The sequence below is a fragment of the Dama dama genome, chromosome 25, assembly GCF_033118175.1.
Source record: "Dama dama isolate Ldn47 chromosome 25, ASM3311817v1, whole genome shotgun sequence".
NCBI classification, from domain to species: Eukaryota; Metazoa; Chordata; class Mammalia; order Artiodactyla; family Cervidae; genus Dama; species Dama dama.
The window spans coordinates 21,739,501-21,762,979 of record NC_083705.1 but is presented as its reverse complement, the minus strand read 5'-3'; the positions used below and the strand labels follow the sequence as shown (position 1 = coordinate 21,762,979).

Below are 23,479 nucleotides of genomic sequence, written 5' to 3'. Positions count from 1 at the left end.
TTGATATAGTACCAGGTACATACTAATCATTAATACAGTTGAATTACGGACCACACAGAAAATTATACCTTAGACACTTTGGTGTAGTGTTAATAATTTCCATAGTTTTATTGCCAATGCCTTGAAAAATTTAAGTCACCTACTAGTTTTATTCAGTTACCTTAAAAAGGTTTTATGCCTGTGTCATGTATTTTCTCTTTGAAGTTCATATAACTTAATATTTATTCATTTAAAGAAACCAAAATTTATTTTTGTGAATATTTTTCTCTTTTTTCTTTAAATTAGGAATCTGAAGAACTTTCTTCTGATGAAGAGATGAAAATGGCAGAGATGCGACCACCATTAATTGAAACCTCTATTAACCAGCCCAAAGTGGTAGCACTTAGTAGTAACAAAAAAGGTTAGATGTCAAAAGAAAGCTCGCTAAGAACAGAAATGGACTGAATAAAATTTATAAATTTCTTTTTCGAATAAATTTCACTAAATGTTACTATGTTATTTAAAATAATTTTTGGAAGCAATTTTTCAAACATGTCTTCGTAAAGGGTCTATTCCTTATCTCTTTGTTTTTAAAGAAAAATCTTGATGAATCTCTTCCTTCATTCATGCAAGTTTACTTACAGGACATGGATTTTTTTAGGCAGATAAGCCTAGATTATGATTCCATCTCTACCACCTATTTGCTATATGATCTTTGAGCTCCTTAATTTTGTCCATGTGTATACATCTAACTGGGCTTTCCAGATGGTGCTAGTGGTTAAGAACCCACCTGCCAATGCAGGAGACATAAGAGATGTGGATTTGATCCCTGGGTTGGGAAGATCCTCTAGAGGAGGACACAGCAACCCACTCCAGTATTTTTGTCTGGGGAATCCCATGGACAGTGGAGCCTAGCGGGCTACAGCCCATAGGGCTGCAAAGAGTTAGACATGACTGAAGTGATTTAGCACGCATACATCTAACTAGACATACAATGAAGCTAAGGAAAGATTTTGAGAATTTCAAATATATTGGTTTAGTGTACTCAGATCTAGCATAGTACCTTATGTATAACAGATGCTTGTTGTTATTTTATCTGTTAAGGAACTTTTTTTTAACATACCCCCTTACCCCCACCTAACATAGAATCTCAGACTCTTAGAAATGAAAGACAACTTGGAGAGTAGCTATCCCTTCCTTTTATCCTTTCCTCACTCTTCTCCACCAAATGTCTGAAAATGTCTACATTATCTCCACCAAAGATTTATCCAGCCTGTACCTTTATGGCATTGATGAAACTTATTGGTAAGGTGGCCCTTTAAAGGATAGCTTGGGGTTTCATAATAATGGTACTGATATTTGTTACTAATTGTTACTTACTATCCTAAATAGTTTACATATTATTATCTAATTGTCACAGTTACCCCATGAGAAGGAAGTAGGAGAATATAAATAGAGAACTTAAGTGCCTTGTAGTTTAACAGTGTCTTAAAAATTCAGATTCTCAGACCCAAACTCCTTAAAGCAGAATTTACAGAGCCCCATGTGCTACCATGCCTGTAGGGTTGTAAACATACTAAGTTATTATCTTTTTATCATTATCTATTTACTTTTAAAAAATGGTACTTTTTATTACTACCTGCCTATAGTGGAATATGAATATTAGCTATTTGTTTATATAGCCATCTCACATATTGAGAGTTCACTATTCATATATAGTTCTTTGAAATGATATTAGAAAGGGGAAAGCTGACCTTGTGAAAATTTCTGGATTTGTTTGGTGTTTCTATTTTGGTTGACTATGCTGCTCATTTTTATTATCAGAATAGGTGAAAACAATTCCATACACATGTGAAATCATTTATACCCCAGATAATAAATTTATTGAGGTTATGAACTATAGTATGTATTTCTTACTGTTACAACTTTTTAAAACTAAATTCATGGAAAAGTATATTCACTAAAATGGCCTAAAATGGCCTTAAAAACATGTGATAACATTTGTGTCAGTAGTTTAAATCAGATTCTGGGTAACTCTATCGTTGTTCATATTAAAAAAAAAATATAGGTATCACTAAAAACTAACTGTGAAGGTATCACTGTTTTTAAATTCTTAAATCTTTGTATGTATTAGGACTGAATTTTCTGAGGTGAGCCTCTGGTTATCTTCTATCCAAATAATTCCTTATCTTATATATTGAACCAAGACAATATAAATGCCATTTGTCATTACTGGAAATTCTTTGTGGCTTTATCAATAGCTTAATTTTTTTTCTTACAGATGATACAAAGGATACGGATTCTTTATCAGATGAAGTTACACACAATAGCAATCAGAATAACAGCAACTGTTCTTCTCCATCTCGGATGTCTGATTCAGTTTCTCTTAATACTGACAGCAGTCAAGATACCTCACTCTGCTCCCCAGTGAAACAAACTCATATTGGTGTTAATTCCAAAATCAGGTTTGTGACCATCTTAATGAGATAATTTATTTGTACAATACATAGAGATGGCAAGGCAAATAAATATATACTATTTATAGTACATTATTAAATATATATTATTAAAACATAAAAGACTTTGCAAATTAATATTATAGAACTGGTTCAGACAATATATAATTTCTTCCCCAGTTTATTTACTAATTATAATTACTTAGGTTTTATACATTTCCCTGGATTGGGAAGATCCGCAGGCTAAGGGCATGGCAACCCACTTCAGTATTCTTGCCTAGAGATTCTCCATGAATGGAGGAGCCTGGTGGCCTACAGTCCATGAGGTCGCAGAGAGTCGGACAAGACTGAGTGACTCAGCACAGCACAGCACATACATTTTCACCTTAGTCTTTTAAATGAAAAGGCTTAAAATATATTCTAATTCTCTTCTTTAAAAGGTTGAACAGTTTTATAATGTTTTTTAATATAGCCTGTTTAGAATAATTCAAGTTAAAGGGTTATGCTTGATAGAAGGATTTGGATTACTGCTGAATCCAAAGCTTATTGTATGGATATTGTTAACTGATTTTTAGAGTTATATAGTACTTAAATTCTGGGTATATTTAAGTCAAATTTTTCTATATATTGATTTGCATTACTTTAAAAGGAAGATGAATTTTATGTCTCACATTGAGTTTTAACTCTTATGTAGTTGTATTTAAGATTAATCACTTATACCGTTTGAATTTGAGACTAAAATCTAGTGTGGTAAAATATTACTTTTATAACCTCTTGGATGTTAAAATAATGGTTAATTTGTTGAAAAGTAAAATTTGATATAGTTGGCAAGTAGTTCAGCATTTTCTAAATCATGTGTTTTGTAATGAAATAAAGGCTAAGAAAGGGATATAGTCATACGTTCTTTGGTTGTAATTCTAGTATTTTCTGTTATCTAATCAGAAGATCAGTATTAAAAAATATTTGTTGAAATGTAACTTGCATATTTACACAAAAGAACACAAATATGTTTTCATATTATCAAATAGAAATAAAATATCTTCTATGATTTTGGAATGGCATGTTTTATAAATATTTGCCAAACACAATGTAGTCACTTAAGAGAATAATTAGGTTTAGATTCTCTTTTGATCCTCATACTTTGTAGATCTTTGAGTGATTGTTTAGTTTTTTGTATAATTTCCTTATATATATTTGAATCTAATAACACCTACTTAATATAATTAATCAATACTGTGAGGTTTTGAATTATTCATAAAAATATTCTGTGCTCTTACTCCGCTATTCAACTTATTGACCTTATCTCCATGTATGTGCCTATCTTTCAAGCATTTCATATTTTAGAACATTCATGAAAAGGTGAAGCAGTAGAAGAGAATTATTTCATTACAAAATATGCATATTTTTCTTCATTGTTTAGCTCTATTAAACTATTGTGATATAGTGATTATGATAGTGGCAATAATCTTATCTGTGCATTTTGATTAGTATGTTTTACTTGTCTCTATTTAATATAAATCTCTATTATTTGACTGTTACAATAATATTTAAAATTACATGCTTGATACTAAATGTCTTTTTTCTGTGACTCCTGTCAACACTCTTACCTGTGTGTATCTACACAATAGCTAGTTGTTAATGTTCCCCATTAACTGGGCTTTATGACGTTTGTGATAAAATTATCTTTCTTTTAGGCAAGAAGATGAAAATTTTAACAGTCTTTTACAAAATGGAGATATTTTAAATCATCCAACCGAGGAAAAAATCAAGGTTCCTGATAAAAAAGATTTTAACTTAACTGAGTATGATTTGAATATTGAAGAGAGGTTAGTTCTTATTGAAAAAGGTGTTGACTCAACAGCCACATCTGATGAATCTCACAAATTAGACCATATCAATATGAATCTAAATAAATTTGTAACTAATGATACATTTCAACCAGAGATAGTGGAAAGATCAAAGACACAAGATACAGCGCTTGGAATGGGCTTTTTAAGCAATAATGCCAAAGGAGAAGCTGAGCACTTGGAAAACGGAAACAAGTTTCCTAATGTTGAATGCATAAATAAGGTAAATGGACATTCTGAGGAAACTCCCCAATCTCCTACGAGGACCGAACCACAAGACACTGATTCTTCTGTTGATGTGGGTCATTCCAAAAGCACTGAAGATCTCTCCCCTCAGAAAAGTGGGCCAATTGGATCTGTTGTGAAATCTCATAGCATAACTAATATGGAAACTGGAGGGCTAAAAATCTATGACATTCTGAGTGATAATGGACCTCAGCAGCCAAGTGCCACAGCTAAAGTAACATCTACTATTGATGGAAAAAATATAGTCAGGAGCAAGTCAGCTACGCTTTTATATGATCAACCATTGCAAGTGTTTACTGGTTCTTCTTCATCTTCTGATTTAATATCAGGTGCAAAGGCAATTTTCAAGTTTGATTCAAATCATAATCCTGAAGAACCAAATATAATAAGAGGTCCCACAACAAGCGGCCCCCAGTCTATGCCTCAGATATATGGCCCTCCACAGTATAATATTCAGTACAGTAGCAGTGCTGCAGTCAAGGACACTTTGTGGCACTCCAAACAAAATCCCCAAGTAGATCCTGCCAATTTTCCCTCACAGCGCTTTCCTAGATCAGAGAGTACAGAAGGTCACAGTTATGCTAAACATTCTGCCAATATGAATTTCTCTAATCATAACAATGTTCGAGCTAATACTGGGTATCATTTACACCAGAGACTTGGTCCAGGAAGACATGGGGACATGTGGGCCATCTCACCAAGTGACCGACTCATTCCTGGAGCAACTCGAACTACAGTTCAGCGACAGAGTAGTGTGTCCTCAACAGCCTCTGTAAATCTTGGTGATCCAGGTCCCACGAGGCGGACCCAAGTTCCTGAAGGAGATTATTTGTCATACAGAGAGTTAAATTCAGTGGGACGAACTCCTCCAATGATGTCAGGATCACAGAGACCTCTTTCTGCACGAACCTACAGCGTTGATGGTCCAAATGCCTCAAGGCCTCAGAGTGCTCGACCCTCTGTTAGTGAGATACCAGAGAGAACTATGTCAGTTAGTGACTTCAGTTATTCACGGACTAGTCCTTCAAAAAGACCAAATACAAGGGTTGGTTCTGAGCATTCGTTATTAGATCCGCCAGGAAAAAGTAAAGTTCCTCATGACTGGCGAGAACAAGTACTACGACACATTGAGGCCAAAAAATTAGAAAAGGTAATTAAACATGAATTTTTCATTTGCCTCTTTATGAATTTACTAATTTTCCTTTAAAATTTTTGGCATACTTTGTTTTTTAAACAAGATGAAATAAAATACTCTGAATTATTGAATACATACTTATTATATTCTAGAAGTTTTTTCCTTGGTAGTGAGATTAGAGGTCCAAGTTGAGACTTACCCAGAATCAAAACAGTTGTGATAGTGATAGGAACTTCTTTCCTGTTACTCCTTAAAGTTTTCTGATGGGCTTACATTCATTTGTGTTTCTTAGATTGTGCCACACATACTACACATAATACATGTATCTATATGTTTACCTCTGTTCAGTATTTTCTGACCTGCTCATCTATTAATAATTAATTATGTAAATATGTGTATAAAAACAACAGTTTACTATATAGTTAACAGAATAACAAGAAATGTAAATGTATATCTTTCACCTAAGATTTTTTTTCCCAGTTCATGTTGTATAACTAACACTGTCACTGACTCAGATGGCTTCTGGCATGGCATTTACTATTGACTCTCCTATATTGCATTTCTGGCCTATTTGAACTCAGGTGTCTGTGGCTCTAATATAGTTAGAAGACTGTTGTTAAGTAACTTAAGCTCATATGGATGAGCTTTTATAACTTTATATGTAGATGTTACTTTTTTGAAAAGAGATAAATGTTTTTAAAAAATTAACCTTAAAACTGATATATTAGGACAGTTCTGTGGCCCAAATATATAAGGCATATTTATTCTGCAAGATTCAGCTTCCTATCTTTCAGCGTATTTTACCCAAGAATTATTTCAGCTTTATTTATTGATATAAGATATTTTTAAAAGGAGCTAAGTGTATACAACCTCAATAAATTCTTTAAGTCAAAATGTTTGGAAATCAATGCCTAAAATAAGGATCAATACCTTATATCAATTTACATTGAACCTTTGTAATAATTAGCTCTTTTAAATTCTGTAGCTTTAAATAGCTGAGCATCTGTAGCATTAGGCAACTTCATTGTAATATATCCATTTTGTTTCAACTGTAATTCTGTACATTCTGTGGAGGCTCTTGAATTTGTGTACTTTATCTGAGGAATTTGGAAGTTTCTTAAGTAAAGGAGTAACATAGCTGTTTTATAAATAAACTTCTGGTGATGGTGTGGAACTGGATTTGAGGAGGAAGAAGCTATAGCTATAGTTACAGTTAAGTTGATTGAGTTATGAGACTGTCTGACAGTCCTGAGAATAAATAGAATGAGAAATGTATCAGTGGAATTGAGACAAAAGAGCAAATTCAAGAGGCAGTTCTGAGATAGACTTTTAAGGGTTTACTCTGAAGGGAATATTCCTGTAATCATTCATTGAGGAAAATGGATTAAACTTGAGCTTGGTACCTTGAATAATTGTTTTTTGGGGAATGCCCAAAAAAGTAGATACTGATGAGGAATAGCAGATTTGGAGGACCAGATGAGTTTGGTTACCTCGATGTTATTAGTTGACATCTCAGATGGCTGTTCTCCACTACTTTCCTGCTGGTCAGAGATTTGCCTGGACTTTTGTAATTATGAAGCAAAGATTAGCCATCTCATTGTTCCTTGCACTTTTCTGCTTTTTATGTTTAGAATTTATTGTATAATGGCTTGGAGAATACATGGCAGGAGTTTCCCAGTTGTGCCCACTGGTAATTTAGAGATGAGAATTGACTCATTGAAATTAGGAAAAAGCTTTAGAGGACACAGGGCAACATAATTTAGACCCCAGACTTGAAAGCATTGGCTGAAAATGGTGGAGGGTGATGGGAAATTTCTATTTGTTCCTCTGCATCTCCCCCTCTTCTTTAAACATAATTCTAATGGCATGGTGGGCATTTGAAAAATTTCCTCAGGGGAGTTCACAACGCCTGCCTGACCTCTAGAGGCAAAGGTGCTGCTCTGCCCAGCTGGGAGTTTAATAGTAAAACAGAAAGCGATTAGTTATTGAAGCTTACTTGGCTTTTTTAAGTAGTAACCCCTCCTTCCCAACTTCCCCCACAAACTGTACCTGGAACACAAACAAGAAAATAGATCTCACCTCAGAAATCTCAAGACTGACTCAATTAAACTTATCAACAGATATTGCAAAGAAATAAAAATTTGTAAAGTTATTCCTAATGTCAACATTTGCCAGTATTCCTTGTTATATTAAAAACTGATAAGCACTCCATATGATTAACACAATATGATAATTTCCATTTTCACTTGCTGTTATACAACTATTAGCATGTAGTAAACAATGTCCAGGACATATGTTCAGCACTTAATTGAACTTTGCACAATGTGTTGATATGTTTTGATAGGGTGCCGTTTTACGTGGATGTATCTGTACAGGCCTAAATTCAAAGTCAGACCTATTCTGGACTTTAGCCTTCTTACCCAGTGAGATATTTACGAAAACCTCATATATGTTCAAAGATGACAGCAAAGACTTTGTTCCAAGATATTATTAAAAAGAATCAATCAGACCACTCAAGTTAACATGTAAAACTGTGTTATAATGCATGAATGTGTGTTTTTTATATGTTTCTGTGTGTGATTATGTGTATAATTTATTTTTACTTTCTAATCACATGTTTGGGGAACCTATGAATTGCTTCTGCCAAATCCTTATTCTTTGTGAAATGCTTTGAGAAAGTACTGAGCCTGGCCTATTCAGCTTTTTCCTTGATATTTACTTTAGAATTCACAAAATAACTAAATTTGTTCATTGTAGTTTTATAGATTCCTTTCTTTCTGAAATGTTATATTGTTTCTTTGTATAAGAGATCAACTTCATATATGAAGAAAGTAAATACTTCCTAAGAGTAATACAGAAATGCTTATTATGGCCATAACAAGCATTTGTGTATTTCTTACTAAGAAGCCATGTTCAAAATGAGGTTTCTCTTGGTTTGACCATCAGACCTTCAGTGTTCAGGGACATGACTACAAGCATCCACATGTGAAAGGACAGTAGTGAACTCCGGGAATAACCAAGCAAGAACAGGGAGAGTCAGGTGGTGCTTTTTTGAAGTACATTTTTCAGGCACCTCTGAGATTGGCGATTAGGCATTTATGTAAACTCAGTCATGGAAGGCGTCTAGCAGTGAAACTTGAAGGCTTCTTCAAGGTTAAACAGTAGAGCCACTACTGACTTCTAAAAATACAATTACTTTTAATATCTATTTGAATGAGAAAAAGAGTTTTCATGTACATTTTCTAGATTTATTGGATTTTTTTCCCTGATAATTGCAGAGCAGTAGGAGCCTTTTAAATATTATACCCCTAAAAGTCTGTGTTTGTGTTAAACTTTTCTTTAAGACATTTTTTAAGTGTGAAAGGTAATTTTTATTAGAAATTATAAGAGCCAAGTATTTCCTTGCAAATACATTTTGTGCTATATTATGTATGTTTAAAGTCTCCATTTACTTAATAAGACAATTCATTTCTATAGAATGAAGCATTCTTTCTAGAAAACCATTTTGACTTAGAAATAACTGAGTGTTGGTAAAGTTTGCCTTTACAAAGAAATTAGTTTGTATTCTGTGTGTAACCATATACATACAAATACTTCTGGATGTGACATCAATTCCTATTTTCTGATGAACTTCTAATAAGATAGATTAGGAGTAAAACAGAATAGCCTAAGAGCAGCTGTATGTTTGCACTTTCTTTTTTGGTGTTTAAACATGTAAATGGTTGGGTTTACATATAATTTATGTGCGTATACATATATGTTTTCATGTAAATATATGGTAAATAGTGCCAATTTCTTTTAGTGTCTCTGAAAATTCAGTGTTGCATGGTATTCCTGCGTAATCTGGGGGTTACTTGTATATATGTCTATGTGTATAACGTGTCTTGTGAATTTTGCATGCTACACTAATCTCTGTTAAATCTATCCCCTCTTTATTCAGAGCATGCTGTCAAGGTCCTTTAATTCCAATTTTACTGCTGTAAGCAACTTTCACTATGGCAGCTCTAGGGATCTGCATGGCAGCCAGGGCAGTCTCGCCTTGAGTGTTGCAGACGGAAGAGGTTCTGGTGGGCACACTTTTCGAGTGAGTACCTGCAGTAGATCAGTACTTCAGTACATAGATGAGAAAGAAGCCCACATTTCATGTTACCCAAATGTTACTGACCAGAGTGTTACCACTTACATAACAAATCACCTGCCACAGGCCTCAGTTTCTGCAAAAATCCCTGGGTCAATAATGTGTTAACAGTTCTAGAAAATAAATCTGTACTGTGGGTTAAATACCTTGATTACCTCCCAGTTCTTGCATGGCTTAGTTGTAAAGCTCTGCAAAGCTGATTTAGACTTCACCTCTTAAGTTTCTGTGGTCATAACTTAAAGGTGTAGTCAGCTCTTATTTATGTAAAAAGGGGTGAGCAATAGGAGTTGAAGAGGTTTTTTTAAAAATTCTTTTTCTTTGCAGTGCTCTCTCTTAAAATTAGCTTGCTTCCCCTAACTCAGAATGTTAATGCTGTGCCATGCATAATACATAGAGGGGTTGTAGGAAAGAAGAATTTTCACTTTAGTGACTGAGAGTTGGCAAATAAATACCTGGAATTCAGTTTAATCATAATTTGCAGAATATGATTAAATGTGAGGCTGGAGAAATTGCAATAAGTACCAGTGAAAAGGCAAAACCCAAATCCATTAACACCCACCTAATCATTTGTGGGAAGAAGGAAGGTTTATTCTTAATGAAAGTTAAGGGTAGGAGATAAGAAGGACAGAAAAGGAGAAAGACCAGAACAACTCTGGCTGTTATAAAATTTGTCTTTCCATGACAACTTGAGGTGGTAGCATGACCTCTAAGTAAATATTTCCTCTGCCCTTCTGCCATCCTGGAAAGACCTTTCTCCCTTTGTAAAGCTTATTCTCTCCCACATAGTTTTATTTCCATACTGACCCTGCTTCTGGGTCCTTTGCTTTTTACTTGAGCGTCCCCTTTCTCACCACCCCCAGTCCCCTCTGACTTTTTATTACCCTCCTGGCTTGAGTCTGTTTTCTCAGGAGCAGTGTCCAGGGTTCACTATGCTCTGCCGGGACCTCCCTCATCTTGCTGTCCTCTGTCACCTGCGGCCACTCAGTCTCTGTGTCACATGTTAGTGGCAGCAGTCATTTTGGAACTTAGCAGTTTAAACAGGGAGAGAGGGGATGATGGCTACTAAGTCCTGCATTTCTGGTGCTCTTTCCAGCTGAAGCCATGGGGTTATTAACTCAGGGATAATCTTTATAGTCATTGAGAGCAATTTTTTTTTTTTTTTTTTACAAATTCTTGATCAGTAATATCTTTTGCTTCTTATTAAATTCAGAATCTTTGGGTCTGTTGCACTTTAACTTTTTCATCTGTAATGTACATGTTCATTTAAAGATATAGTTGTACATTCACACTTGAGTTTAAACTTCAAGCTGTGAGTTAAGTTGATTACACATTTCTGAAAACACATCTCAAAAATGGAAAAGGCAAATAAAGTATTCACTGTATAAATACACAAAATCAGATCAAGCTACATCTAAAAATACTAAGCCAGGACTTCCCTGGTGGTCCTGTGGTTAAGACTCCAGGGAACTCAGATCCACATGCTGTACAGCCTGGCCACAAGAGAAACAAAACAGCAGAAACCAAACAAAAGCCCCCTAAGCCATAATGTGAACTAGCAACACTGCACATGATAGCTTTGTTGCAGATACGGTTCCTAAGACTAAATTACAAACACTTAGATTTGTTTGTATCCTGTGGCATATAATAATGAAGTAGATTTCACATTATTTTTCAACATGATGATATATTGAGTTGGCCAGAAAGTTCGTTTGGGTTTTTACATAACACCTTTTGCAGTAGTTTGTGTATCTGTGTTGCCACCCATAACACTTTTTTGGAGGTAACAATACTGCTATTTATCAGAATCTGTTTAGTTTTCTAAAATATAACTAGGTGTGTTTAGAACTAAATTAAGGTGAAAAATAGGCACATAAGACTGTATATTTACTGATATTGCTCATCATTAAGAAGTAAATCCTGGATGATGCTGTGCTGTTAAAAGAACAGCAGTTAATATTTTTCTTTTTAACTGAAACTTTTTGCTGTACTCAACAGGAGTACATATGTTTTAGTTGCTCTTAAAATTTGGGCCTCTTAATTTGGATTAATAACTAAACTTATTGCTGCAAATGTTAAAAGTTAGGTATTACTGTAAATAAAATCATAAAAGCATCATAAAGGAATATCTTAACAATATATATTCAGATGTACTTTTTACACATTATAAGAATAAACATTTTGCCACGTAACTTTGAAAGACTGTTAAAGGTACTAATATTGTTTCCAGTTTTAGAGATATAACTGACATACAACCTTGTTTTAGTTTAAGGTATACATCTTGATGGTTTGATACATGTATGTGTTGTACAGTGATCACTACAATAAATCTAGTTAACAGCCCTTATAAAGGTGCAGTTATGATGGTAATGTTTGATTTAGTCCTTCATCTTTCCATTGTCTAGCAGTATCTCCTCTTAAGTGTCGTCACTGTTTTGGTTTCACATCTTAAAGAGCATTATTTGTTTATTTTTTATTTCCCCCTCATTTGAAGCATCCCCAGACATCTTGTCCAGGAGATCCTTGTCAAGATGATATATTCATTTCAGGACAGCAGAACTACCCATCAGCTCCAATTAGTCACAAAGATGTTCTTCCAGACAGCCTGATGAAAGTAGGTGCTCAGGGAATGAAGTAGTATCTGTGAGCTTACTGTGTTTTACAGCTTTTGAACTGGAAATATGTTTTAACACTGAAAACGCTTTTGTGAGGACCTTTCCCTCTTGATTAGTAAGTTTTTTAATAATTGAGAAATAAGATATAAAATTTCACTCTGCTGTTTCTTAGTTTATTTCATGATTTTGTCCACACTGAAGAATCATTTTGTTAATTTTGGATTTCTGTAGTATTATCACCTTGTCATTTGGATCAAAGGCTTTTTGGCGTTCCTGATAGTAAACTATTTGGAGAGTTAAAAATGAACTTGTCTCAAGTTCATCATTGGATGATGAAGGCATTTTAACAGATAATACTTCTAATGTAGTTGGAAATCACCTTGAAAGACTTTTGTATATGATAAAATAGATGATGGTTGTAGTCTTACTACTTTTATAACTAAAACATCACTCATTTAGAGAGTTTACTTTTTTTGTCACCAGTGCTAGATACGTAATTCTTTTCTTTAGTATTTTCCTCAGTTCTTTTATCTTAACTAAGCCTGTATCCCTAGTATAACCAGATATAGTTGTGAAGCACAGTTATATAAACTTTTGCATTGTTCTTGAGAGTAGGAACCCAGCCATTTAAGTTTGTACATAGTTATTTATTTTACCTGTTTTTGGTTGCTTTTCTTTTAATTGAGCACTCCTATCCAGTTTCTTTTTAATATCCATTTTGTAGTTTTGGTTGCTGAGTTTGTTTTATGTGTTTTGTTCTCCTGAGTTACCTGCTAATCATAGTTTAGTATATTCCATGGCTGTGTTTAACACTGATGTAGAATGTCAAGTATGCGTAAGTTCTATGTGTCAAGGAGTCTTAAGAATGGGTCAGAAGTAGTTATTGTCTATAGTGTTCTCCCTGGGAGAAAGGTATTGAATCTGGCCATAGGAATAAATTTTATTAGCATGGAGAAAAACAAGTGCTGTCTACAGAGCGTGCCTGAAAAAATAGCTGCAATCTTACGGACAGAAGAGCCTGGCGGGCTATAGTACGTGAGGTTGCAAAGAGGCGAACACAACTGAACACAAACACACACACACACACAGTATTTAATATTTAAGTGCTCCTGGACAGATTAATTGCTTCAAGTCTAGTGACCAAGTGGGAAACAACCACAGTTTAAAAAAGAGAGAGAATATAGCATCTCTTTCTTCTAAGCGATGTAAGATTTGTGATAGAGGGTTATCTTTGTGCCCTGTCATAAAACACCCAGACTTCATATTTTACTAAGTTCTCAAGTATAATACAGTGAAAAAGAGAACTTTCTGTTTAAATAAAAATATCTTCACCAGAACCAGTTTGTATTCCTCAGCAAGATGCACATAAGAAGATAAATAGTTCTGAAATTGTTGTCATGATCTTTTCCCAAACTTTTCTACTTTGGGTAATTTTAGGGAAACGGGACTCAAATAATTTCCCTCACAGTTTTTCTGTAATTTCCTTGTGGGTTAAAAGTTAACAGTGAAGTTTTAAATGATTGAATAGCTTAAATGTATTTATTTCCTCTTATACACAAAAATCTCTTTATATGCATATATTTGTAATATAAATAACCTTTTATTTTTCAGATAGATTCCTCACACTAACAGAATAAGCTATTATCACATTTCCACAAAGGTTATTTTTAAGTCTAAAAGACAAGAGTCTTTAAACCAAGATAATTCTTTAACAGCAACAGAATAATCTTGACTTTTTTGTTTAGTCTGTGAAAAGTAAAATGTCAAGGTTTAATTTTTGTGGCTCACATTCTATGGAATTAGTATTTAGAGAGTGTAAAATTTCATAACTTGACACACACACACACACACACACACACACACACACACACACACACACACACACACACACACACACACGGAATAAATCCGTTTCCTCCTGCATTGCTGATTGGCTTTTTAGTTCTGGAAAGGAGAGAATGGAGGTACAAGAATATACTCAGGTTATGAAAATGTTCTACCACAAAACAGCAACTGCGTCTTTGGAGTGTATGTGAGAGACTAAGTATAGGAAAAGATTCCCTTTTAACGGTCTTACTTAAATTTTAAAATTTTGGCATACTGTTTATCATTTTAACATTGGGTTACAGTTAGAGAAAAGCAAATAATTTTAAATGTAGACGTGATTAATTTGAAGCTTTAAAAGAGTGAATCTTATCAGCAAGCATCAGGCAAACTTAGAATTAAGACATTAACAGGGTTCTTCTTTTCCTTTTAAAAGTGTAAAATCAGAGAAAAAAAAAAGGCATACATGGAATGATAATGTGATTTAGAATGTTAAACTCAAGTGCTTTTGTAATGCTCCAAGAAGAAAATCCAAGTGTTTCTTATAAGGCATTATTGGTCATTTTAAGACACTTCATGTTTTTCTTAGATGCCTTTGAGTAATGGACAGATGGGCCAGCCTCTCAGGCCTCAGGCAAATTATAGTCAAATACATCACCCCCTTCCTCAGGCATCTGTGGCAAGGCATCCCTCTAGAGAACAACTAATTGATTACTTGATGCTGAAAGTGGCCCACCAGCCTCCATACACACAGCCCCATTGTTCTCCTAGACAAGGCCATGAACTGGCAAGGCAAGAGGTAAGAATGAACAAGAATATTTGGAATATGAGACTAAGCTTTTAATGTATTTTATAGGTGATTTAATTATAGCAATAAATCCATATAGAATTTTAACATAGTTTTTACCATTTTGTTTAATGGTTTGGTTTCATGTTAAGTTTATAAGGTATTAAACTTTGTGGTTTAACTTGATTATATGATTCCCCCTCCCATTCTGATAAATTGACATAGGATGTAGCGTTGAGGGCATGATTTATTTTCCCTAAGGTGGTTGTTTTTCCAAACTGGTTGATGATGTTCCAATAATCAGACATTCTTCAGGAGTATAAATAGTAGACTTTTAAACTTGAAAGGTGTATTTTATCTGCTAAGTGTTATTTGATACTTGGTTTCCGAAACTGGACTATAGTCTCCAAAGAGCTTTGAGAATTGAATCTTAAAAAGTACTTTGAAAGCCAACAGTCATATATTCATGTATTTTAATAGCTTATTAATAAAATAATATCATTAGAAACTTAGAGAAATAATATCATTAGAAACTTAGAGAAATGTATCATTCATTTCGTTTTAGTTTCTCGAGAAAGGGAGTGTTTTACAACAAAATTTAGCTCTTGCCTCTTTTTGTATAGCTTGGTTGTAAAAAATAATACCAATTGATCATCAGTCCTAGCTCCTTTGAAGGGTATAAACAGATTCAGGAAAGAAGTTAGCCTCCCAACAACCACCCAGGGATCTTTTTATATGTCTTATGAAACATATTATAGTAAGAAATACTATGTAATTTAGATGTTTGCAAATGGAAATTGATGATAAAGTCCATGTTTTGTGTGCATACTCTATGTCATTAGAGTGTGTGATGTCCAAAATATATAAACTCAACTTTAATTGGTTGTATAATCCTCATAAGATAGCAATAGATTGATTTAGGAGCTGTGCTTTATAATCTTAGCTGTGCCTTTAACTCACTAACTCATTAACATATTATTTACATTATAGTTTCATTTCATCTGCCCAAATATTTATTTTAGGTGAATTCTTACATATTTATGTTTTCTTGAACTTAATTTACCAATATGAATATTGTTGTAACTTTTTCTGATACAGCAGTAACTTTATTTTTGTGTTAACTCAGATTCGAGTGAGAGTTGAAAAGGATCCAGAACTTGGATTTAGCATATCAGGAGGGGTTGGGGGAAGAGGAAACCCATTCAGACCTGATGACGATGTGAGTTTTGTTTATATATCCTTGAAATGCCCATTAGTTTTTATTCACTAAATTAATGTCTTTTATGCATAAGTAAAAATCTAACAGATATTTATTTAAATCTAGACAGACATCACCTAATGATTTCCCTGTTCAGCTTTTAGTTTTGAAATGTGATCAGTACAAATTAATTGTTTGATGAATACAAATTTAACTCCAAAATTTTAATGTTCATTATATTGTAAAGTGACATTTTAATTGTTAATACTTTTCTACACAGCTGTATATGTACTTTTTTTTATTACTTTAACAAAAAAGTCACTGTACTACTGTAAGAATAACCAGAAGCACAAATAACATAGCATTATCACAATATTAGAAAAGACAGGGAGAAAACTTGTACCACAGTTCAAATATTTGCATACTATAGAAAAGATTGCTCCTTGGTACTCTCTTTTTATGCATACTTCTTTCCAGTAAATAATTATCTTTTTTGTTGTTTAAAGGGTATATTTGTAACAAGGGTACAACCTGAAGGACCTGCATCAAAATTATTGCAGCCAGGTGATAAAATTATTCAGGTAACTTAAGATACATTTTTCAATATTTTCTTTTTTTAAAATAATATCTGATCTCATCAAATGCCAGATTAGAAAGTAAGCATTTTATGAAGTTATCTTTAGATACTTTTGGATGAACAGAGGCATTTCTTATGGGTTACTCTCTAGTGCTTTCATAGCTTGAAATATTTCTACCTTATACCTTGGAAAATCATACTAATAGTTTTAAATACACCTTAGCATTTTTGAAATATATCTTAGCCTTTTGATTAAGTTTATGAATGTTGTTCAGTCATGTCCAACTCTTTGGGATCCCATGGACTGCAATACACCAGGCTTCCCTCTCCTTCACCATCTCCCGGAGCTTGCTCAACTCATGTCCATTGAGTCAGTGATGCCATCCAACCATTAATGGCAAGAACAAGTTGCGCAAGTTATAAATGTTAACTTGTTCTAAAATAAGATGAGAAAGAATCCCTTTTCTGTGTTATGAGAATTGAAAGATTTAAGAAGCACTGAGAGGCATTTAGAACTGTGTATCTGGTGTATAGTAAGACCTCGTTAAATGTTTAACCTAAATCACAAAAGGTGTAGTGTTCTTGCTCTCATGACTCCGAGGCAAGTGGGAAGACTGGACCTCAACCTCTTCTTGGTTCAGTCACTTCAGTGACCCAGTCACTTCAGTCGTGTCTGACTCTTTGCGACCCCATGGACTGCAGCACGCCAGGTCTCTCTGTCCATCACCAACTCCTGGAGTTTACTCAAACTCTTGTCCATTGAGTCAGTGATGCAATCCAACCATCTCATCCTCTGTCATCCCCTTCTCCTCCTGCCTACAATCTTTCCCAGCATCAGGGTCTTTTCAAATGAGTCAGTTCCTCACATCAAATGGCCAAAGTATTGGAGTTTCAGCTTCAGCATCAGTCCTGTCAATTGCTAACTCATGTCCATTGAGTCAGTGATGCCATCCAACCATCTCATCTTCTGTTGTCCCATTGTCCTCCTGCCTTCAACCTTTCCCCCCATCAGGGTCTTTTCAGATGTGTCAGTTCTTCGAATCAGGTGGCCAAAGTATTGGGTTTCAGTTTGAGCATCAGTCCTTCCAAAGAACATTTAGGACTGATTTCCTTTAGGATGGACTGGTTGGATCTCCTTGAGTCCGAGGGATTCTCAAGAGTCTTCTCCAACACCACAGTTCAAAAGCATCAATTCTTCGGCATTCAGCTTTCTTTATAATCCAACTTTCACATCCATTCATGACTACTGGAAGAACCAAGGCCTTGACTAGGTGGACTTTTGTTGGCAAAATACTGTCTCTGCTTTTTAATATGCTGTCTAGGTGGATCATAACTTTCCTTCCAAGGAGTAAGCGTCTTTTAATTTCATGGCTGCAGTCACCAGCTGCAGTGATGGCTGCATCTCTACCATCTGGAGCCCAAAAAAACCAAGTCTGCCACTGTTTCCACTGCTTCCCCATCTATTTGCCATGAAGTAATGGGACCAGATGCCATGATCTTAGTTTTCTAAATGTTGAGTTTTAAGCCAACTTTTTCACTCTCCTCTTTTACTTTCATCAAGAGGCTCTTTAGTTCTTCGCTTTCTGCCATAAGGGTGGTGTCATCTGCATATCTAATGTTACTGATATTTCTCCCGGCAATCTTGATTCCAGCTTGTGCTTCATCCAGCCTGGCGTTTCTCATGATGTACTCTGTATATAAGTTAAATAAGCAAGGTGACAATATACAACCTTGACATACTCCTTTTCCTATTTGGAACCAGTCTGTTGTTCCATGTCCAATTCTGTTGCTTCCTGACCTGCATACAGATTTCTCAAGAGGCAGGTCAGGTTGTCTGGTATTCCCATCTCTTCCATAATTTTCCACAGTTTGTTGTGATCCACACAGTCAAAGGCTTTGGCATAGTCAATAAAGCAGAAATAGATGTTTTTTGGAACTCTCTTGCTTTTTCGATGATCCAGCAGATGTTGGCAATTTGATCTCTGGTTCCTCTACCTTTTCTAAGTCCAGCTTGAACATCTGGAAGTTCACAGTTCACATACTATTAAAGCCTGGCTTGGAGAATTTTGAGCATTACTTTACTAGCATGTGAGATGAGTGCAATTGTGTGGTAGTTTGAGCATTCTTTGGCATTACCTTTCTTTGGGATTGGAATGAAAACACCTTTTCCAGTTCTGTGACCACTGCTGAGTTTTCCAAATTTGCTGGCATATTGAGTGCAACTCTTTCACAGCATCATCTTTTAGGATTCGAAATAGCTCACCTGGAATTCCATCACCTCCACTAGCTTTGTTCGTAGTGATGCTTCCTAAGGCCCACTTGACTTCACATTCCAGAATGTCAGGCTCTAGGTTGGTGATCACACCATCATGATTATCTGGGTCATGAAGATATGTTTGTATAGTTCTTCTGTGTATTCTTGCCACTTCTTCTTAATATCTTCTGCTTCTGTAGATCCATACCATTTCTGTCCTTTATTGTGCCTCTTCTACCACCCTTGTAACTTGGCAACCTCAGTTTCATCGTAGTGTGAAACTCAATGCCATGTCTAACACTGTGTCTTAGACAAGTGCTTCCTAATATCAGGATTGCTACATAAGAATCATCTGGAAAAGTGGACAAGATCCAGGTTTCTAGGTCCTAGCTTTAGAGCTTTTATTTCCATAGAGATGGGATGGAGCCCAGGAGTGTAGATGTTGTTTTAAATTGCCAAAATGATTCTTATTTTCTGCCAGCTTTGTGGACTACCTGGCAGAAATTTAAATGTGCAAACACAAATTATTATGAAAAAAATTTTTAAGTCTTTTTCTTCTTTCTTCTAGGCTAACGGCTACAGTTTTATCAATATTGAACATGGACAAGCAGTGTCCTTGCTAAAAACTTTCCAGAACACAGTAGAACTCATCATCTTAAGAGAGGTTTCCTCATAAGAGCCGTGGACTAAAAAAATGGAGAGACAGCAAGATTTATTGGAAGATACTTGCAGGGGAAATTAATATTTTGACTATTTTTATATATAAAGAAGAACTCAAAAAATTATATTCAAATTTGTACATTAATGAAGTAATGGACCTTGTGGTTAGAGGGAAAGAACCACTGTACAGTATATGGGGGAGACTATTGAATTCATACCATATAAAACTTCTCGTTAGGTTTTTAAACATAGCAGTCAAGGCTACAAAAACAGATGTATGTTGTTTTTGTATAGAGTGTAGGTTTATTTTTGGATTTCATACACATGATTGAACTCTGTGCAAGGCTCTAGTTAGCCTTGATTGTAGCCCAGAGACAGATGGCAGAGCTGTCTATCTCATAGCTTTTATGCCCTTATTTTTATTCAACTGGTATTAATGTTTTTCTGCTGAAACTTTTTTTTTAATGTGGGCAAGAGATTTGAAGTGTTGGCTTTTGCTATGTGCATATTGAGTTGAAGAGTGAGTAGGTGAAGGTGGTGCAGGTGGGTTCACTTTCCAAGGCCAGATTAAAACAGTTATTTTCTATAAAAATCTGGAAGCAAAGAATGAAAAAAGTTGTTAATGTGTTCTTATTAATAGAATAAATAAAATGTGATGTCTTTTTAAAGAAATAAAAAAGACAATAATTGTGTTTTATGAGCTCTATAGGATTTGTTCTTGTCATAGCCCTTGACTATACAGTTGCTACTAGTGAATCAATTTTTAATTTTTTAGTCAAAGGAAATTTTTAACTCTCCTGTAGATGCATGTCCATGCATTCTCTTTCTTTCTTTTTTTTTTTTTTGGTCCATGCATTTTCTGTGTTGCAGAAATCTCCCCCCCCCCTTTTTTTTTTTGCAAATGGTGGTACTTGCAATCTGTTTTATAATTAGTACTCCATTTTAAACTTAATTTATAATTTTTACCTTAAGCAACAAGTGAAACTAAAATGGCCAGTTTTGAGATTGTGTTGCTGTAACAGAAAATGTAAGAAGATTTTGGAAGGCCTCTTGATGTTGTTTGGCCTCACATTGCCTTGGTAAAGTAAAAGGAAGCTGTGCATGGAGCTAGGAAACCAAAGTGAGTCTGTGAAACTGGCATAGTGATAGAGAACTGCTGTGGAGAATTGTAGAGCAAAGGAGTGGGCCCTTGAGGCCTACCAGTGTGTAATGGTGTTCAAAAAAAGGGCTGTTCCTACAGGTAACATTAAATGTGAACTCGACACTTCAGAGTCTTTAAAGGGTTTCTAAGCGTATCAGTGTAATAGTGTTTTACCACCAACTGCCTTTGTTCCTCGTTAGTGTAACAAATATTTGATAGAGGTTTATGAATTTTTTTCAGACCATTACTTTTCTTTTTGTTCTGTCTATGTAATCAAATAAAATTTGAATAACATGCAATGGTGAGAATTAACGCATAGTTATTTGGACCAGAAAAAAGTGCCGTAGAAGACCAAGAACTGGTTTTAGTCGAGGCTAGTCTAGAGCCTTTCTTTAGAGCAATATTCAGTTATTACAATTCATTTTTAATTACTAAGAATATAATTTTGGAATTTTTAATCTGTTATGCTTTGTTCTTCAACCTTGTTTGAAGGTTAAGTCTTTTATAGGACTAGCAAAAATAGTAATCGACATTATTTTTGCAAAAGTGAGTTGAACTCGTTTGTTTCTTGCTAGTCATCGTAAATAGGCAGTACTTTTTAAAAGATGTGAACTCCAATACTGCACTTCTTTCAAGATGTTATCGATTATTGTACTGTATAGTTTTAATAATATTGATTGAAACCCTTTAACAACTCTTTGTAAATTTTAACTCGTTTTAGTTGATTTTCAGTACTATTTGCATAGGAATTGATTTTTATGAATATAGTAGAAAAATGTGCTGTATTTTGATAAAATTCATTTATTGTATGTGTGTTGTAATCTCTAAAAAAATGACAAACAGCTTCTTTAAGACAAGACTTGGTGTCCCCTTTATTCATAGTTTATTTTAAAATACTAATTTTGGCATTCTAAAATTATTCCCATCTTGTATTGGTTTCAGTCGATTTTTCACAGTCACATTCTGTTCGCTGGTAACTCAGCTGGTAAAGAATCTGCCTGCAATGCAAGAGACCCTGGTTCAATTCCTGGGTGGGGAAGATCCGCTGGAGAAGGGATAGGCTACCCACTCCAGTATTCTTGGACTTCCCTGGTGGCTCAGCTGGTAAAGAATCCGCCAGCAATTTGGTAGACCTAGGTTCGATCCTTGGATTGGAAAGATCCCCTGGAGAAGGGACTGGCTACCCACTCCAGTATTCTGGCCTGGAGAATTCCATGGACTGTACAGTCCATGGGGCCAAAAGAGTTGGACACGACTGAGCAACTTTTGCTTTTCATAAAAATAAGTATAATTATGACATTTTTTACTTCTTTACCTTGAATCAGATACACTGACTATGATTTTGGAAAGGGAAATAACCCACAAAGAACAATTGATTTATCAGTGATTAAACTTAAGTTAGTTGTCTGCATATTATATTGAAATATTACAAGTGCAACAAGTATTATATGCACTAGTATTCTATATGCACTAGTATTCTATTCTAGTTAATTAAAAATTTTTTTTAATGTTCTCATAACACAAAGTCAAGTAAGAAAGTTTGTTACCAAGATAAGTAACAGGACATATAAAAAACTAAAAGTAGTTTTGTACTTAAATGGATAGCCAAAGTTTTCCTCTAAACTCCTGGAAAATTAGAATTAAATAATAACGCTTCATTAGAATTTTTGTTTTGATAGTGATAAAATTTCAAAATTTGAATAAAATTAATAATTTAAATCTTCTGAAGAAATAGGATGAGTAATTTGTAGTTAAAGCCCATGCCCATAATTGACATTTTTAATTAGTATTATGTAGCAAGTCATTAAAACTAAAACTATCTTATTTTTAGTAACAGTGTTTAAAATTGACCACCCTAAAATTTTAAACAATTAAAAATTATATGTCCAATATAGAATTGTTTACACAAACTACAGTTTTATGCTGATTCATTAAAGAATCATTGTTTCCTCTGAGTCCATGAAATTCTAAAATTCCCTACATACTTATTTTGTAAATATTTCTCTGATCTTTGGACTTAAAGTTGTATATATACTTGAAAAATTCTTTAAACACAAACATCGCCATGAACAGAAGTAAAGTTTTAGATAATTGCTATGCTTAAAAGCAAATCCTATTAGCATTTGTAAAACATTCTAAATTTTTGTTATACATCTAGATTGTTAGAAATAGCACAATGAATAGATAATAAACTATAATAAATAATTATAAATTATAACAAATTTAATAAATAAATTATTTTATAATAAATAAACTAAATCAATTAATGCTATTTAAAGTGTGATTTAGAAATTCAGGGTGAGAAAAATTGTGATAAAAAGACAGCTATTTTCTTTAACCATTTAGTCCCTTGTATTCCTGGGTGTGAAGGAAATACAGGTTTACCCTACTGTTTTTTCACTTCTGAAGGAAGCCATGGGGATGGAAATGTTTTTTCACTTAGTTCAAGATTGGTGATCAGTCATATCTATTTGAAAAGATTTTGTTTTCATTATTTAACGTTCTTATTTGCTATCCTTCTTATCTAATGTATAATAAATAGGTTTCTTATGAAAGAGAGTGAAGTTAAAATTAATTTTGTTTTGTCAAAAGCATTAATAAATATACATAGTTGATGTACAGAGA

General features: G+C 34.3%; 1 protein-coding gene across 11 annotated transcripts in view; it reads left to right on the top strand.

Annotated features, from left to right (window-relative positions):
- The window catches only part of ERBIN (erbb2 interacting protein), a 118,436-nt gene extending 97,283 nt beyond the window's left edge, over positions 1 to 21,153 (top strand). For 2 of the 11 annotated variants that reach the window (XM_061129655.1, XM_061129654.1), the window contains exons 19-27: positions 286 to 400; positions 2,261 to 2,444; positions 4,130 to 5,678; positions 9,604 to 9,747; positions 12,293 to 12,412; positions 14,827 to 15,036; positions 16,151 to 16,243; positions 16,729 to 16,803; positions 19,622 to 21,153. In XM_061129655.1, the coding sequence (XP_060985638.1) occupies positions 286 to 400; positions 2,261 to 2,444; positions 4,130 to 5,678; positions 9,604 to 9,747; positions 12,293 to 12,412; positions 14,827 to 15,036; positions 16,151 to 16,243; positions 16,729 to 16,803; positions 19,622 to 19,729 (2,598 nt within the window). In that variant the 3' untranslated portion in view covers positions 19,730 to 21,153. The remainder of the gene's footprint in view (positions 1 to 285; positions 401 to 2,260; positions 2,445 to 4,129; positions 5,679 to 9,603; positions 9,748 to 12,292; positions 12,413 to 14,826; positions 15,037 to 16,150; positions 16,244 to 16,728; positions 16,804 to 19,621) is intronic. The other 9 variants (XM_061129662.1, XM_061129661.1, XM_061129656.1 and 6 more) reach the window with 8 other exon arrangements.
- Positions 21,154 to 23,479: the final 2,326 nt, after the last annotated feature.